Source organism: Rana temporaria, chromosome 7 (genome assembly GCF_905171775.1).
Source record: "Rana temporaria chromosome 7, aRanTem1.1, whole genome shotgun sequence".
Taxonomy (NCBI): Eukaryota; Metazoa; Chordata; class Amphibia; order Anura; family Ranidae; genus Rana; species Rana temporaria.
In genome coordinates this window covers 154,583,617-154,600,811 of record NC_053495.1, presented here as the reverse complement: position 1 = coordinate 154,600,811, position 17,195 = coordinate 154,583,617, and the positions used below count along the sequence as shown (strand labels likewise).

Sequence of the window (17,195 nt, the reverse complement as noted above, 5' to 3'; positions counted from 1 at the left end):
CTTTAAGTTAAAATCAATATTTTTTGCTAGAAAATTACTTGGAACCCCCAAACATTATATATATTTTAGCAGAGACCCTAGGGAATAATTGCTGCAATATTTTATGTCACACTGTATCTGCCCAGCGGTCTTTCAAATGCAATTTTTTGGGGAAAAAATACAATGAATAAAAAATAAATAAAAAAATAAATGAAACAGTAAAGTTAGCCCAATTTTTTTGTTTTAATGTGAAAGATGATGTTACGCCGCAAGAATCGTGAGAGAATCGTGATCTATCTTCCAAGCAAAAAAATCCTGATTCTCATTTTAGCCAGAATCGTGCAGCTCTAGGATCTGTCAATGTAAACAAACAGATCCGTGTGCTGTAAGGGCGGTAGAGAGAGATTGTCTACTCCTAGTGTACAGGAATAGCAATCTCTCTATACTCCCAGTCAGTCCACTCCCCCCACAGTTAGAAATCAAATGATACCAAAGTTAGTGATCAAATACCACCAAAAGAAAGCTCTATTTGTGGGGGGGGGGGAACAAACGGCCTGGTCATTATGTGGGTAAATCCTTCAAGGGCTGAAGTGGCTAATCAGCACTGGGTTTTTGATTTTTTGCTTAAAGCGGTGGTTCACCCTCCATGACAACATTTTAGCATAAAATTCGGCATAGTAGCGCGAGCTACAGTATGCCTGTCTTTATCCCCGTACTCACTGTGTAATCGTAGAGACAAGATTTCGACTCCCCGCGGGGAATGGGCGTTCCTATGGAGAGGGAAGGTGATTGACGGCCGGCTCTGGCACGTCACGCTCCCCGAAGACAGCCGGAACAGGTCTCGGCTCTTCACGGCGCTATACGGCGCCTGCGCACAGACTATGCGCAGGCGCCGTGAAGCGCCAAGTCCTATTTCGGAGAAGCGTGACGTGCCAGAGACGGCCGTCAATCACCTTCCCTCTCCATAGGAACGCCCATTCCCCGAGGGGAGTCGGAATCTTGTCTCTACGATTACACAGTGAGTACGGGGATAAAAAAATAAAGACAGGCATACTGTAGCTCGCGCTACTATGCCTCATTTTATGCTAGAGGAAAAAAAATGTTTTTTTTATTATTAATAGGGTGAACCCCCGCTTTAACAAAAGAAGACTGAAAATATTGGAAAAAAATATATATATTTTTTTTCTTAGTTTCTGTTATAACATTTTGCAAATACTGAAGGTACTTTTTCTCATTCATTGATGTGTGCTGATGAGGCTACATGGATATGCTGCATTGATGGATACTGATGCAGTGGCACTGATATATGGCACTACTGATGGGCAGCACTGATTTGCCCTGTTGGGGCTGCACAGATAATCAGGGATAATGTCAGTCAGCTAGAGGTCCCTCCCGTCACCTTTTTTCTTCTTGGTGTCAGGAAAACTTGTCAGAAGTGACTCATACTGATAGCAGAGGAACGAGGCAGCAAACAGAAAAGACACTTGATTTACTAAAACTTTTTTACTTGCTTAAAACTACCTAAGTTTCCTTATACATAATGTAAGGAGGGGGCTGTGGAGTTAATGTTAACTATAATTAACCCTACCTGTACAATGCTGCAAGATCTTATTATCGGTGGTAAATTAGATACCAATGCTGTCTTAACAAGGGGATTAACACCTGCATTGTGTGTTAATGAGGGGAAGTGAACTCCTACATTGCCCATCTGAACATGTTCAACATAGTTTGCAGGCCTACAGTGTTATGTGTAATTCTGCTCCAAAGAAACAAGGCAAGAAATGTTACTTTTAGGTATATTGTGTGTGTGGGAACACAAAGATAAATGTGGGTTTCTCAAATTGGAAGTGGAAATACATCTTAAAGACAGGCTCTTGACAAAGGAAGCTGCAAGACAACCAAATCAGCAGGAGACTTCCCTTGTTGACTAAAGCATAGATTAACAGATGAAACATATTATGCATTTACCTGGACTAGGGTTACTCCTGCCATTAGGATTAACAAGGAAAGCCACTGATATTTAGTCAGCTTTTTCTGAAGCATAGACACTGAGAAGAGAGCAGTAGTAAGGATTTTAAGCTGATAGGTCACCTGGAGGAGAACAGAGAAACAAATATCAATATCAGAAATAAATGCAAAATACAGGGAGTGCAGAGTTATTAGGCAAGTTGTATTTTTGAGGATTAATTTTATTATTGAACAACAACCATGTTCTCAATGAACCCAAAAAACTCATTAATATCAAAGCTGAATATTTTTGGAAGTAGTTTTTAGTTTGTTTTTAGTTTTAGCTATTTTAGGGGGATATCTGTGTGTGCAGGTGACTATTACTGTGCATAATTATTAGGCAACTTAACAAAAAACAAATATATACCCATTTCAATTATTTATTTTTACCAGTGAAACCAATATAACATCTCAACATTCACAAATATACATTTCTGACATTCAAAAACAAAACAAAAACAAATCAGTGACCAATATAGCCACCTTTCTTTGCAAGGACACTCAAAAGCCTGCCATCCATGGATTCTGTCAGTGTTTTGATCTGTTCACCATCAACATTGCACGCAGCAGCAACCACAGCCTCCCAGACACTGTTCAGAGAGGTGTACTGTTTTCCCTCCTTGTAAATCTCACATTTGATGATGGACCACAGGTTCTCAATGGGGTTCAGATCAGGTGAACAAGGAGGCCATGTCATTAGTTTTTCTTCTTTTATACCCTTCCTTGCCAGCCACGCTGTGGAGTACTTGGACGCGTGTGATGGAGCATTGTCCTGCATGAAAATCATGTTTTTCTTGAAGGATGCAGACTTCTTCCTGTACCACTGCTCGAAGAAGGTGTCTTCCAGAAACTGGCAGTAGGACTGGGAGTTGAGCTTGACTCCATCCTCAACCCGAAAAGGCCCCACAAGCTCATCTTTGATGATACCAGCCCAAACCAGTACTCCACCTCCACCTTGCTGGCGTCTAAATCGGACTGGAGCTCTCTGCCCTTTACCAATCCAGCCACGGGCCCATCAAGACTCACTCTCATTTCATCAGTCCATAAAACCTTAGAAAAATCAGTCTTGAGATATTTCTTGGCCCAGTCTTGACGTTTCAGCTTGTGTGTCTTGTTCAGTGGTGGTCGTCTTTCAGCCTTTCTTACCTTGGCCATGTCTCTGAGTATTGCACACCTTGTGCTTTTGGGCACTCCAGTCATGTTGCAGCTCTGAAATATGGCCAAACTGGTGGCAAGTGGCATCTTGGCAGCTGCACGCTTGACTTTTCTCAGTTCATGGGCAGTTATTTTGCGCCTTGGTTTTTCCACACGCTTCTTGCGACCCTGTTGACGATTTTGAATGAAACGCTTGATTGTTCGATGATCACGCTTCAGAAGCTTTGCAATTTTAAGAGTGCTGCATCCCTCTGCAAGATATCTCACTATTTTTGACTTTTCTGAACCTGTCAAGTCCTTCTTTTGACCCATTTTGCCAAAGGAAAGGAAGTTGCCTAATAATTATGCACACCTGATATAGGGTGTTGATGTCATTAGACCACACCCCTTCTCATTACAGAGATGCACATCACCTAATATGCCTAATTGGTAGTAGGCTTTCGAGCCTATACAGCTTGGAGTAAGACAACATGCATAAAGAGAATGATGTGGTCAAAATACTCATTTGCCTAATAATTCTGCACTCCCTGTATAGTTTATTCCCAGTAATTAACAATATATATATATATATATATATATATATATATATATATATATATATATATATTAGGGCTGTGGAAATTAACTATTAATTCATCGATTAATCTTTAATTTTTTTGATCGACCAAAATTATTTTGATTGGTACTCACCTCTCCACCGGCTTCCGGGCCTTCAGGGAGTTCCGGTGGGGCTTGTCGTGCCGTGTCCATCTGAAGGGCTCCTTTGCGGTGTCTTCATATCTGCATGTCGGCGGGGCCTTACTATCTGCCACACGCAAGGGCTGTTACACTTCCCTCTATCAACCTGGGATTCTACAGCCATCCACTGGGAGTTGTGATAGTTCCCTTCACGGGACATCTACATGCCGACGGACTGATGTTAACTTCTCCTCATCTGGATTCAGCAGTGGTATTGTTGTACACATTTTATACCAGTATCATACTTAGCTACATGTTTTTATGACTGCTTTTGCTACCGTTTGGTATTACCCGCACCATTTTTACAGTTTATGTAGCTACATCGATTTTATCTCCACTGCAATATTTATTTTGTTACCTACTTGAAGACTATAAAAGTTTTAATGCTATTCCCATTGAGCGCTGCCTTTGTGTGTTTTTTGAATCCTGCTATCTATTTTTCCAGTGGTTGGTAGCTGCACTGGGAATCGGCCTGAAAGGAGATCAGCTAAAAGTAGTTGGATCTGTATGTGCGTTATAATTAATCGAAATTAGTCAATTAATCGATTAAAAAAAAATCGATTAATCGAACACAAAAATTTTGATCAGTAACAGCCCTAATATATATATATATATATATATATATATATATATATATATATATATATATATATATACACACACATACACATACAGTTTTATTTAGTAAAATGTTTGTGGCCGTTACAATTGATTTCTAATGGTATACAAAAATGGAGTAGCAGCAGTAGCGTCATATGAGGGCAATTACTGATCCCCACCCAGAATCCCATTAGACCATTTCCTTGGCCCTTGCTCCTCCCACACAAACACCCCCAATTATGTATAAAACCATCATTGATCGGTTCTTTTCACATTGTTACCCAATCTCTTATTATTATCTTAGGTTAGAGTATTCTGCAGTGAAAACAATGTGTTAATACTGTACTGCCTCAAGTACACCTGCCATGAGAGAAATGTGGGGGCTGCGATTGCCGACCCATTTCTAAAAACGTTTATTGCTTGGCTGTTATGCTGGTCCTCTGGCTGCATTGCTTCTGCAATATCCAGCTAGAGCAAGTATGCAGATTAGGGAAGCTGGAGCAGGAAATCCTTCCATAAATGCTTGTTTAACTGCTTTAGGTCTACCCTATAGCCAGGGCCGCCATCAGGGGGGGGGGGGGGGGTACAGGCAGTACACCTGTAAGGGGCCCGGAGGTCCCCAGGGGCCCGGATGGCAACCCCCTATAAAAAAAAAAAAATAATTAAGGGGTCCGGAGGTCCCCAGATGGCAACTCCCCCTTTTTTTATTTATTTTTTATAAAAAAAAAAACATTTTTAATATATTTTTATTTTAGTTTTTATTAAAGGGACATTTTTTTTTTTTTTTTTTTTTTTAGAGGTCTGGAGGTCCCCAGGGTCCCCCGGATGGCAACCCCCCCTTTTTTTTATAAAAAAAATATATATTTTTTCTAATATATTTTTATTTTATTTTTTATTAAAGGGCATTTTTTTTTTTTTAGCGGTATGGGGGTCCCCAGGGCCCCGGATGACATCCCCACTTTTTTTATAACATTTTTATTTTTTAAATATATAGTTTTTATTTCATATATATATAATTATTATTAAAGAGGCCAGAGGTCCCCAATCCCCCCGGATGGCAACCCCCCTTTTTTGTAATTTCTTTTTATAAAAAAAAAAATAATAATTTGTATACGGTATATATATATATATATATATATATATATATATATATATATATATATATTTTATTAAAGGGCCCCAGGCTACCCCCCTTTTTTTATTTATTCTTTTTGTAAAGGGCCCCCCCCGCTTCTCAATTCACGGCAGCCCCCCCCCGCTTCTTAATTTCAGGCAACAGCACCCCCCCCCCCCCCCTGTTTTCTCTGCTCCAGGGGGCCCATGCCTGAAGCTGTGTAAGGGGCCCCATAATTCCTGATGGCCGCCCTGCCTATAGCAGTTTTACTGCTACAGGGTGACACGTGTGTGTGTGTGTGTGTGTGTGTGCGTGCGTCTTGACAAATTTGCTTGGAAGCCAGCTAAAAAAGTTAGGAGCCAGGTTTTTTTTTTTTAACGACCGACAAAGCTTTATTTTCAATATAAAAGTTAACCAATCTTAAATTTACACAGATTAATCACTTCCTTCTCTTCTCCACTTTGGGAAGGAAATGGGCGGGCAGTGAAAACAGGCATAGGGCACCAGATTCCAGAAGGAAGCATAGGACTGCAGAAGGCCGCAAAGCTGTGGCCTCAATTACCGACCAGATCGCCTGTGCCTGGGGGGGGTTTGGGTCGTGCGCACGGAGACAGGATACCCCCAGCTGTGCCCCCCCAGGCACCAGGTTGCCAATTCTAGTTGTAAATGTGACCCTTCTGTGTTCGTCGAGCCCTGATATTATATTATATATACACACATATATACATACACACCGTATTTATCGGCGTATACCACGCACCTTTTTGCCCTGAAAATCAGGGCAAAATCGTGGGTGCGCGATATACGCCGATACCCCGCTTTCTCGCGCTGAGTTTGAATACTGCGCCGGCATATACCGAGCGCAGTACACTCGTGTATAGTCGGGCAGGCACGGCTCCTCTGGCGCTCACGTCCTGGACGTACAGGACGTGAGCGTGAGAGTAGCCGAGCATTGCCGACTATACGTGAGTGTACTGCGCTCGGTATATACGCCGGCGCCGTATTCAAATTCGGCGCGGGAAAGCGAGGATCGAGCGGGGAGGACGACGCCGGACCCGACGAAGAGGACACCCGAACCCGACGAGGCCGCCGATGGACGCCGCGCAAGACACCAAAACTGTAAGTACAAAAATCTTTTTTTACAGGAATGTCGGGTCCACTTTAGGGGTGCGCGCTATAGGCCGGAGCGTGCAATACGGTATATATATATATATATATATATATATATATATATACACACACACACACACACACACACACACACACACACACACACACAATATATATATAGATACACACACACACACACACACACACACGTGAATCACACCCCCAGAAGGATGCCTCTTCTAAAGAGGGTGCACAAGAAAGCCCAGTTTGCTGAAGACAGGTAGACTAAGGACATGGGTTACTGGAACCATGTCATGTGGTCTGATGAGATAAACTTAAAATCCCCCCCCCCCATGACTGTATGTACATACAGACTTTACAATGACTCTACCTGATAAGTTGCAGCACAGGCGCAACCCCCCCCCCCCCCAATCCCTGGTTTGTCATGGCTAAAAAAGTACACCCCTTCATTTATCACCACTTCAAGTACAATCATGTGCTACAGATTAGGTGCATATAATTAGAACATGCTTAGGCCTAGTACACACAAAAAAAATATGAGGTTGCACCCACCGAGTAAGTAGATACCCAAAACGTCAAACTTTAAAATTTGCCTGTGCCCGTGAAATGGCGGCAAACTTCAGTACCCTGTATTTTCCATAGACGACGCTATAAAAGCCTCTTATAGGTCATCAGTTTAGCTTATAGAGAAGGTCTGGTGCTAGAAAGATTGCTCGCACTCCGACGTGCGCTGCAATATGCAATGTGTATCACAATGCGTAGGAACCGCTCCCCTCCCTCCCCCCCCCGACGTGTGCGTTTACATTCGTACATTTATATACGTGGGGAGGCCACAACTATATATGGGGGGATTATATGCTTAGCCGTAACTTTCATTTTTTACAATTTTTTAAATAAAAAATGTATACTTATGCTCACAGCTTAAGGGACTAAACTTTTTTGGGGAGGGGGGCTTAAAAATAAAGAACCAGGGATGGTACTTGCATTGAATGAGCTGGGGGCTGCTACATTTGTTGAAACCTTCTTCCCCTCTCAATCACAGATTACAGCTGAGGGGGCCAATACAAGCTGCTGGAGCTGTCACAAATGCTTGTCAAAAAGTGCCAACTATGCCTACCTTTGTACTAATACTAAACGTTAAAGTACATCGCCAGGGCCGATCCTACCCGGGGTGCACTGGGTGCAGTGCACACAGGCGCCACAGAGGTGGGGGCGCTGAAGTGCCAGAGTGCTTCCCTCAATTCTTCTCCTCTCCTTGTTCGTGTGGAGCATGTATCTACTTATGTCAATAGGAACTGCAGTCTCTGACTGTCTCCTGGAATATGTCTGCAGTCTCTGACCATCTCCTGTACTATGATTGCAGTCTCTGACCATCTCTTGTATAATGTCTACAGTCTCTGACCATCTCCTGTACTATGTCTGGGGCACTTTCTAACAGTTTCAGAGAGGTTCCCCTCCAGGTCTTATTAGTGTACGCTCTTCCAGTATTTTCTTTATTGTTAAAAGATCATGGGAGGATCCCAGGGTAACAAAGACTTCTTAGGGGAGCAGCTCTGTGTTTGAGTCATTGCCATAGAAACATTTGTAAAGGGGAGAAGTTGGTAAGATGACCACGCCCCCTTTGTGGGGCGCCAGAAATATTTCTGCACCCAGGCGCCTGTGACCCTAGGATCGGCCCTGTACATCGCCTTTTTCTGTAGACCTTGCCTAAATGACTAAAATATTTGCCTGCTCAAATATGTTGAAAAAGTAACAATTTCTATGGGGCATATTCCCCCCCCCCCCCCCATGACTGTATGTACATACAGACTTTACAATGACTCTACCTGATAAGTTGCTGCATCAAGATTTGACAGTGCGACATACAGGAGGTTATTTTGCAGGGTGTAGATCCCAGAAGGTATGGCAAGCTTTAGCGTATCCATTGGTTTATTGATAATTTCATCATGAAGCACCCGATTCAAGGCTCGTAGGCTACAACCTATAAAACAAAATCACATGAAAAAATAATACAAGTAACTCAGAAAGATTTCCTCATCTTGTTCTTTTACAATCTTTCAGTTTGGTCTGTTGCCAATTGTTACGTCATTTTATGAATCTTCACCTTTCTATATTCTACCATAAAAAATAAGCCTGATGAATGGTGTGTGCAGAGGTCACTGAGCACCAGTCTGTGTGGTCCTTATGAAGCACTTCTTATGTGTCCCTTTGGACATCCCTACACTGCCCAGTCCTCCCCTAAATATTAAAGGGTTTGTAAAGGTAAAAATTTCCCTAAATAGCTTCCTTTTCCTTAGTGCAGTCCTCCTTCACTTACCTCATCCTTCCATTTTGCTTTTAAATGTCCTTATTTCTTCTGATAAATCCTCACTTCCTGTTCTTCTGTCTGTAACTACACGCGTAATGCAAGGCTTTCTCCATGGTGTGGAGAAAGCCTCTTGGGGGAGGGGACGAGCAGGAGGGTCAGGACGCTCTCTACTTTGCAGATAGAGAAAGGAGCTGTGTGTTAGTGGGCGTCCTGACATTCCTGCTTGCCCCCTCAAGAGGCTTTCTCCACACCAGGGAGAAAGCCTTGCATTACTGTGTGGAGTTACAGACAGAAGAACAGGAAGTGAGGATTTCTCAGAAGAAATAAGGACATTAAAAAGCAAAATCGAAGAATGAGGTAAGTGAAGGAGGACTGCACTAAGGTAAAGGAAGCCATTTAGGGATTTTTTTTTTTACCTTTACAACCCCTTTAAGGCATTGCCCTGTGATCCGGCACGGTATGCTATGATAAAATGCAGCTTGTCTGCATCTCATCGTAGCCATAGGCTGCATTGCAGTGTGAATGGGACACATAGGAAACAATTGTTTCCTTTTGGTGACAGGCGTCTTACAATGCAGTAAAACGTCTGTCACCGTACACGGTGTAGTGCAGCTCTGTGTCCCCCAATGCAGCCCTGTGTCCCCAATGCAGCCCTGTGTCCTGTGTAGGCCCGTAGGGAAGGAGAAAGAAGAGGAGAGACGATGCCGCCTGGTTGATCAGCGCACAGGGAACAGCTTTCATTTTAATAGCTGTGTTCCCAGCCGCACGCCGAGATATACAGCCCCTCCCCCTTGTCCAGGCACTTTGATAGACAGATCACCCATCCAATCCTGGGACGGGTGATCTGTCTATCAAAGTGCATGGACAGGAGAGGGGGCTGTATATGACAGCGTGCGGCGGGGAACACAGCTATTGAAATGAAAGCTGTTCCCTGCGCGCTGATCAACCAGTCTCTCCTCTCCTTTCTCCTTCCCCACTATTGCTCCGAGTCTGACAAACCCCACGCTGCCGGCGGTGCCCCGCCCACAAGCAGCCAGCACTCAAAATCCACTTGCAAAATGCGAGCAGGCGAGTGGATTTTTTGAGGGCTGGTTTTAGTACTATTATATACAGTATGTATTGTTTTATTGGCTTGATATGTATTTTATTTACATGCAGTGAGGGGCTATGCATTATTTAAACTTTGTTTTGGAGTGTGCTTTTATAATACCTACGTTTCCTCTCAAGACTAAGTTTACACTTGTGCGGGTTACATAGTTACATAGTAGGTGAGTTAAAAAAAAAAAGACACAAGTCCATCAAGTCCAACCTATGTGCGTGATTACATGTAAGTATTACATTGTAGATCCCTGTATGTTGTGGTCGTTCAGGTGCTTAGCTAATAGTTTTTTAAAACCATCAATGCCTCCCGCTGAGACCACCACCTGTGGAAGGGAATTCCACATTCTTGCCGCTCTTACAGTAAAGAACCCTTTACGTAGTTTAAGGTTAAACCTCTTTTCTTCTAATTTTAATGAGTGGCCACGTGTCTTGTTAAACTTGCTTCCGCAAAAAAGTTTTATCCCTATTGTGTGTTCACCAGTACGGAATTTGTAAATTTTAATTATATCCCCTCTCAAGTGTCTCTTCTCCAGAGGGAATAAGTTCAGTGCTTGCAACCTTTCCTCATAACGAATATCCTCCAGACCCTTTATTATATTTGTTGCCCTTCTTTGTACGCTCTCCATTTCCAGTACATCCTTTCTGAGGACTGGTGCCCAGAACTGGACAGCATACTCCAGGTGAGGCCGGACCAGAGTCTTGTAGAGTGGGATAATTATTGTTTTTTCTCTTGAGTTAATCCCCTTTTTAATGCATGCCAATATTCTGATTGCTTTGTTAGCAGCAGCTTGGCATTGCATGCTATTGCTGAGCCTATCATCTACTAGGACCCCCAGGTCCTTTTTCATTCTAGATTCCTCCCAGAGGTTTTCCCCCCAGTGTATAGATTGCATTCATATTTTTGCCACCGAAAATGTTTAATTTTTCTACATTAAACCTCATTTGCCATGTAGTTGCCCACCCCATCAATTTGTTTAGATCTGTGCCCACATAAATGCATAGGTGTGAACCAAGCCAAATAGTGAAACCCTCTCCCCAACTTTCCCTGAGCGGATTGTAGGTCAACTCATGCTTACCAGTGCCCTCACCGCTTGTGGACCGGGCCCCATACATTGAGGGCGGCCGCTCTGCTCTGGATCACCTACCTACCTAGTACATAATTCGGTACTTTTGGGCAAGGGGCGCGCACCACAGGCCAATCAGCCTGGAGATGCACAGAACAGAGCTCTGCCTATGTAAACAAGGTCGAGCTCTGTTCTGTCAGAGGAAATAGAATTCATCACTTCCTATAGTAAAAGCACCACACAGTATACACGAACACTGGCTAGTCACACATTTAACTCTTTGACTGCCCTAGCCGTTTTACCCCTTCACAGCCAGTGTCATTAGTATAGTGGCAGTGCATATTATTAGCACCTATTACTGAAATAGTGTCACTGGTTTCCACAAAACGTCAGTTAGTGTCAAAATACCCACCGCAGTCCCAATACAAGTCGCTGATCGCCACCATTACTAGTATGGAAAAAAAAATCCAGTATATATCCCATCGTGTGTAGATGCTATAACTTTTGCGCAAACCAATCAATATACGCTTATTGGGATTTTTTTACCAAAAATATGTAGCAGAATACATATTGGCTCAAATTTTTAATGGCTGTGCTTTATAGCAGAACGTAAAATATATTTTCAAAATTGTCTGTCTTTTGTTTATAATGCAAAAAAAAAAAAACACAGTGCCGATCAACTACCACCAAATGAAAGCTCTATTTGTGTGAAAAAAGAAGAAGATTTAATTTGGATACAGCGTTGTATGACAGCACAATTGTCAGTTAAAGTAACGCAAGGCAGTATCGCAAAAAATGGCCTGCCATGCCCCCTCCCCCCAATCTATCATAGCTAGGCCTCCAATTCCATCCCCCCCCCTCTCAATTCTATCATACCTATGCCTCCAATTCCACTCCCCCACTCTATCATTCCATATGATAGATGGGGGGGGGGTGGAATTGGAGGCCTAGCTATGATAGAATTGAGAGGGGGGGGGGGGCGGTAGAATTGAAGTCACAGGTATGATCAAAGTGGGGGGGGGGATCATTTCCCTTTTATGTTTAAATTGTTTTAGAATAACATTGTTAAAGTTGTTGTTGCTGTTAATATTTATTTTTGAAACTTAATTCTGAAAAAAAAACATTTAATAGTGTAATTTTATGATATAATTTACAAGGGTGTGTTTAGAGGTGGAATTGGGGGCGGGGCAAGGTAAGGTTTGGATGGGGCAACAGGTGGCGAGTAACTCTTAAGGCCTGGCTAGTAGCTCAGGACTTGGAATTTTGAGCCCTGCCAAACTATATAGAACAATAGACTTGAAGAGCAATTCCTTTTAGTTTTTCCGCATACACACAATCGGAATTTTCAACAAGAAAAGTTCGATGTGAGCTTTCGGTCGGAAATTCTGACCGTCCGTAGGCCCCATCAGACTTTTTCTGTCGAAATTTAGCTGGTTCTCGGGAATCAAGTCGATGCATGCTCGGAAGCATTGAACTTTATTTTCCTAGGCTCGTCGTGTTGTACGTCACTGCGTTCTTGATGGTGGGAATTTTGTGTGACCGTGTGTATGCAAGACAAGTTGGAGCCAAACTTCCATCGGAAAAAAAATCCAAGGTTTTCTTGTCGGAATATCCGATCATATGTACGCGGCATTTGGGGTTAAAAACAGAAAGGACTATCCCGAATGTGAACTGTAAGGTGCCTTTACACAGTCAAAGATCATATAACTTCTTATCCATGAGTTCGGCACCCTACCAGCAAACATCTGCTGACTTTTATAGCAATCAGAGGTTGTCAGCAAATCTTTATTCATCTGTATAAGTAAAGGATTCCAGTATAATACAGATTATGGAAGCAACGCAGTCAGGGAATCTATGTAATTTGCAAGCCCTGGCTGATTAAATGTTGACATTGTTGTGCTAATAGTGAAGGACAAATTGATTAAGGCTATGCTCATTTGTTTGCATTATAGGCGTTTGCATTAGCCATTTACTTATGTGGCAAATTATTTCTACGCATTTGATTAACAAATTGGATCTAGGCCTTGAGAGAAGGAACAGAAAATAAATATATAGAAATAGAGAACTCCGGCGCTGTCTGATGGACTGGGGGGGGGGGGGACTGCAGCAGCATCTGTGGATCTGATCCTAACAGAAAAAGTGATAATAATGTATAATGTGAAGTATGGTAGCTGCGCTGTGGGGGAGGGAATGGGAAGGTGGAAGTGAAAAGGGAATGCAAAGTAAAGGGATCGTGGGTGAACTTAACAGTGAAATACATTTTTTTTTAAAGTATCTGATGATACTACAATGAACAATACAGATGAAAGTGAACAAACACCTATAATCCTGTAAAGATGTAACAGAGAAAATACAAAGTAAAATGGCTACTACATATCCAAACACCAAAAATAGCATAAAAAAAAAATGTGCAAAACTATCAAAAATCACACATGTGATAAAGTCCTGTCCATAAATAAGGATCAAATCTAGCAGTCCAGTAATTCCTCCACAGAACAGTGTCTAGATAAAACACCTCCACCAAAATTGCAATGTGCACAATCTAAATGTTCAGTGATGACACCTCTGATGTGCTGGCAGCTCACCTCACGGCTGCTTATCCAAACAGCTAACTGAGATCCTGATCGCAGCTGGATGTGTGGGCTGATAAAACACCTCCTCCTGACTCCTAAGCCATGGAAAAGAGAAGATATATGTAATATATATGATATATGCAATGCATATAGCGTGACACTGTGAGGGTACCTCGAACAGCTATACAGGTGAGAGTGTGATCTGATCCTCAAACGTCCAAATGGTAAGGCTCAATGTATCATGGGAGCATTAAGAAGAGCGAAAAAGAGACCATAGCGTGACTCTATATAATGGATAAATTTAATAAAAAACAAATAGGGGGGATGAAGTCACGTGATGTGACGATACGTAGGGATTGGAACACCGGGTACAGACAGAGTCTGAAGTTTTAATACGAGTTCGGCGCTCGTGGATGTTTTATTCTACTTCACTACCTAAAATGTGAGTTTTTTTATTTGTTTTTTTATTAAATTTATCCATTATATGGAGTCACGCTATGGTCTCTTTTTCGCTCTTCCTAATGCTCCTATGATACATTGAGCCTTGCCATTTGGACGTATGAGGATCAGCTCACACTTTCACCTGTATACAGGCCCGTCGCAACAGGACAGGCAAGGCAAGCAATTGCTTGGGGCCCCGAGCTAGTAGGGGGCCCCCAAGCTGGCTCGTCTGTCTGCCTGCTGCTATATTCACAGGCTCCCCGCGAGCCCCCCTCCTCCCGCACGGAGAGCCGCACAGCTGAATCCTGGAGTTCAGTGCCGAAGCGTGCAGTTGCACTGAACTCCAGGATTTAGCTGTGCGGGAGGAGGGGGGCTCGCGGGGGGGGGCCCCCAAAGTGGCGAGGTCACCCGGGACAGTGCAGCCGTCCCTCTCTCTCCACTGACTGCAATACAGTCACACTTCGGCTCCTCCCCCCCTCATGGCTCAATGTGTACTGTACACAGCCAGGAGGAGGAGCCAAGGAGAGACACGAGTGAGAGCCGTGCTGCACAGTGCACACAGTAAACAGGAGGTAAGGGGGGGAGCAGATTCGAGGTGAACGAATGAAGTGATGTGGGGGGAGAGGGTGTTATGGGGATATGTGCTGGGGAGTGATTTGAGAGGGAAGATGATATGTGCTAGTGTGTGTGTGTGTGTGGGGGGGGGGGTCCGATTCCCCCCCCCCCCACTAGCACATATCATCTTCCCTCTCAAATCACTCCCCAGCACATATCCCCATACCACCCTCTCCCCCCAAATTAAAAGATGCTCTGTCCCCCTGTGCTTATCCCACCCTGTCCCCATCCCACCCTGCGCTTATCCCACCCTGTCCCCATCCCACCCTGCGCTTATCCCACCCTGTCCTCATCCCACCCTGTCCCCATCCCACCCTGTCCTCATCCCACCCTGTCCTCATCCCACCCTGTCCTCATCCCACCCTGTCCTCATCCCACCCTGTCCTCATCCCACCCTGTCCCCATCCCACCCTGTCCCCATCCCACCCTGTCCCCATCCCACCCTGTCCTCATCCCACCCTGTCCCCATCCCACCCTGTCCCCATCCCACCCTGTCCTCATCCCACCCTGTCCCCATCCCACCCTGTCTTATCCCACCCTGTCCTCATCCCACCCTGTCCTCATCCCACCCTGTCCTCATCCCACCCTGTCCTCATCCCACCCTGTCCCCATCCCACCCTGTGCTTATCCCACCCTGTCCCCATCCCACCCTGTCCTCATCCAACCCTGTGCTTATCCCACCCTGTCCCCATCCCACCCTGTCCCCATCCCACCCTGTGCTTATCCCACCCTGTGCTTATCCCACCCTGTCCTCATCCCACCCTGTGCTCATCCCACCCTGTCCTCATCCCACCCTGTCCTCATCCCACCCTGTCCTCATCCCACCCTGTCCTCATCCCACCCTGTCCCCATCCCACCCTGTGCTTATCCCACCCTGTCCTCATCCCACCCTGTCCCCATCCCACCCTGTCCTCATCCCACCCTGTCCCCATCCCACCCTGTCCCCATCCCACCCTGTCCTCATCCCACCCTGTCCCCATCCCACCCTGTCCCCATCCCACCCTGTCCTCATCCAACCCTGTGCTTATCCCACCCTGTCCCCATCCCACCCTGTCCCCATCCCACCCTGTCCTCATCCCACCCTGTGCTCATCCCACCCTGTGCACTCATCCCATTAAAATGACAGGACGAGTCTTAAAAAGGAAGGGGTGCCCGAGTTTCACCAGGCCTAGGGCAGCACAAAACCTAAATACACCCCTGGGCGCACCACACACGAGTCTGTCCCGGCCTTCGGTAAGATCACCGCTACCGTCGGTCTCGTGTCCTGCCTGGCTCCCTCTCCCCTCCTCCTCCCTCCCTCACAATCCGGAGCCACCAGGAGGAGGCCGACCACCGGTTCCTGTAGGCTTTGTGTGCATGCAGGGGGGGGGGGCCTCTATGTCCATTTTGCTTGGGGCCCCCAAATTGCTTCAAACGGCCCTGCCTGTATAGCTGACACTCTGAGGGGGGATACAAGTTCGACACTCGTGGATTTATGCCCGCTGTCCTTTCATTCATGTGAGTGCATTTTCTCAAATCTTTACCTGTTCGAGGTACCCTCACAGTGTCACGCTATATGCATTGCATATATCTTCTCTTTTCCATGACACACATTGAGAGCTGTCTTAGGAGTCAGAAGGAGGTGTTTTATCAGCCCACACATCCAGCTGCGATCAGGATCTTGGTTAGCTGTTTGGATAAGCAGCCGTGAGGTGAGCTGCTAGCACATCAGAGGTGTCATCACTGAAGATTTAATTTGTGCACATTGCAATTTTGGTGGAGGTGTTTTATCTAGACACTGTACTGTGGAGGAATTATTGGACTGCTAGATTTGATCCTTATTTATGGACAGGACTTTATCACATGTGTGATTTTTGATAGTTTTGCACATATCCCCCCCCCCCCACACACACACTTATTTTATGCTATTTTTGGTGTTTGTATATGTAGTAGCCATTTTACTTTGTATTTTCACTGTTAAATCTTTACAGGATTATAGGTGTTTGTTCACTTTCATCTGTATTGTTCATTGTAGTATCATCAGATACCTTAATTTTTTTTTTATTTCACTGTTTAAGTTCACCCACGATCCCTTTACTTTGCATTCCCTTTTCACTTCCACCTTCCCATTCCCTCCCCCACAGCGCAGCTACCATACTTCACATTAGAAAATAAATATATGAATGCGAAACAAGGCAACTGACATAAGGAAGCAAAAAATGCACAATGAAACTTTCAGGTCCCATTCACACTGCCAGGTGCTCTGTATATTCCACTGATGTGCGCTGCGATAAGCCAGTGCAATGCATTGTTACAAAACATTGAATGGTTTACCCCCATCCCTCCCCCCTTTTTTTGTTATTGAAATGTCACAAAATGTCATTTAATGC

General features: G+C 44.4%; 1 protein-coding gene across 2 annotated transcripts in view; it reads right to left on the bottom strand.

Moving 5' to 3' along the window:
* Window positions 1–17,195, bottom strand: part of SLC35A3 (solute carrier family 35 member A3) — a 94,640-nt gene that overhangs the window by 17,987 nt on the left and 59,458 nt on the right. For both annotated transcript variants that reach the window (XM_040360189.1, XM_040360188.1), the window contains exons 3-4: window positions 8,551–8,705; window positions 1,948–2,070 (exon numbers count right to left, since the gene is read on the bottom strand). In XM_040360189.1, coding sequence (XP_040216123.1) covers window positions 1,948–2,070; window positions 8,551–8,705 — 278 coding nt within the window. The remainder of the gene's footprint in view (window positions 1–1,947; window positions 2,071–8,550; window positions 8,706–17,195) is intronic.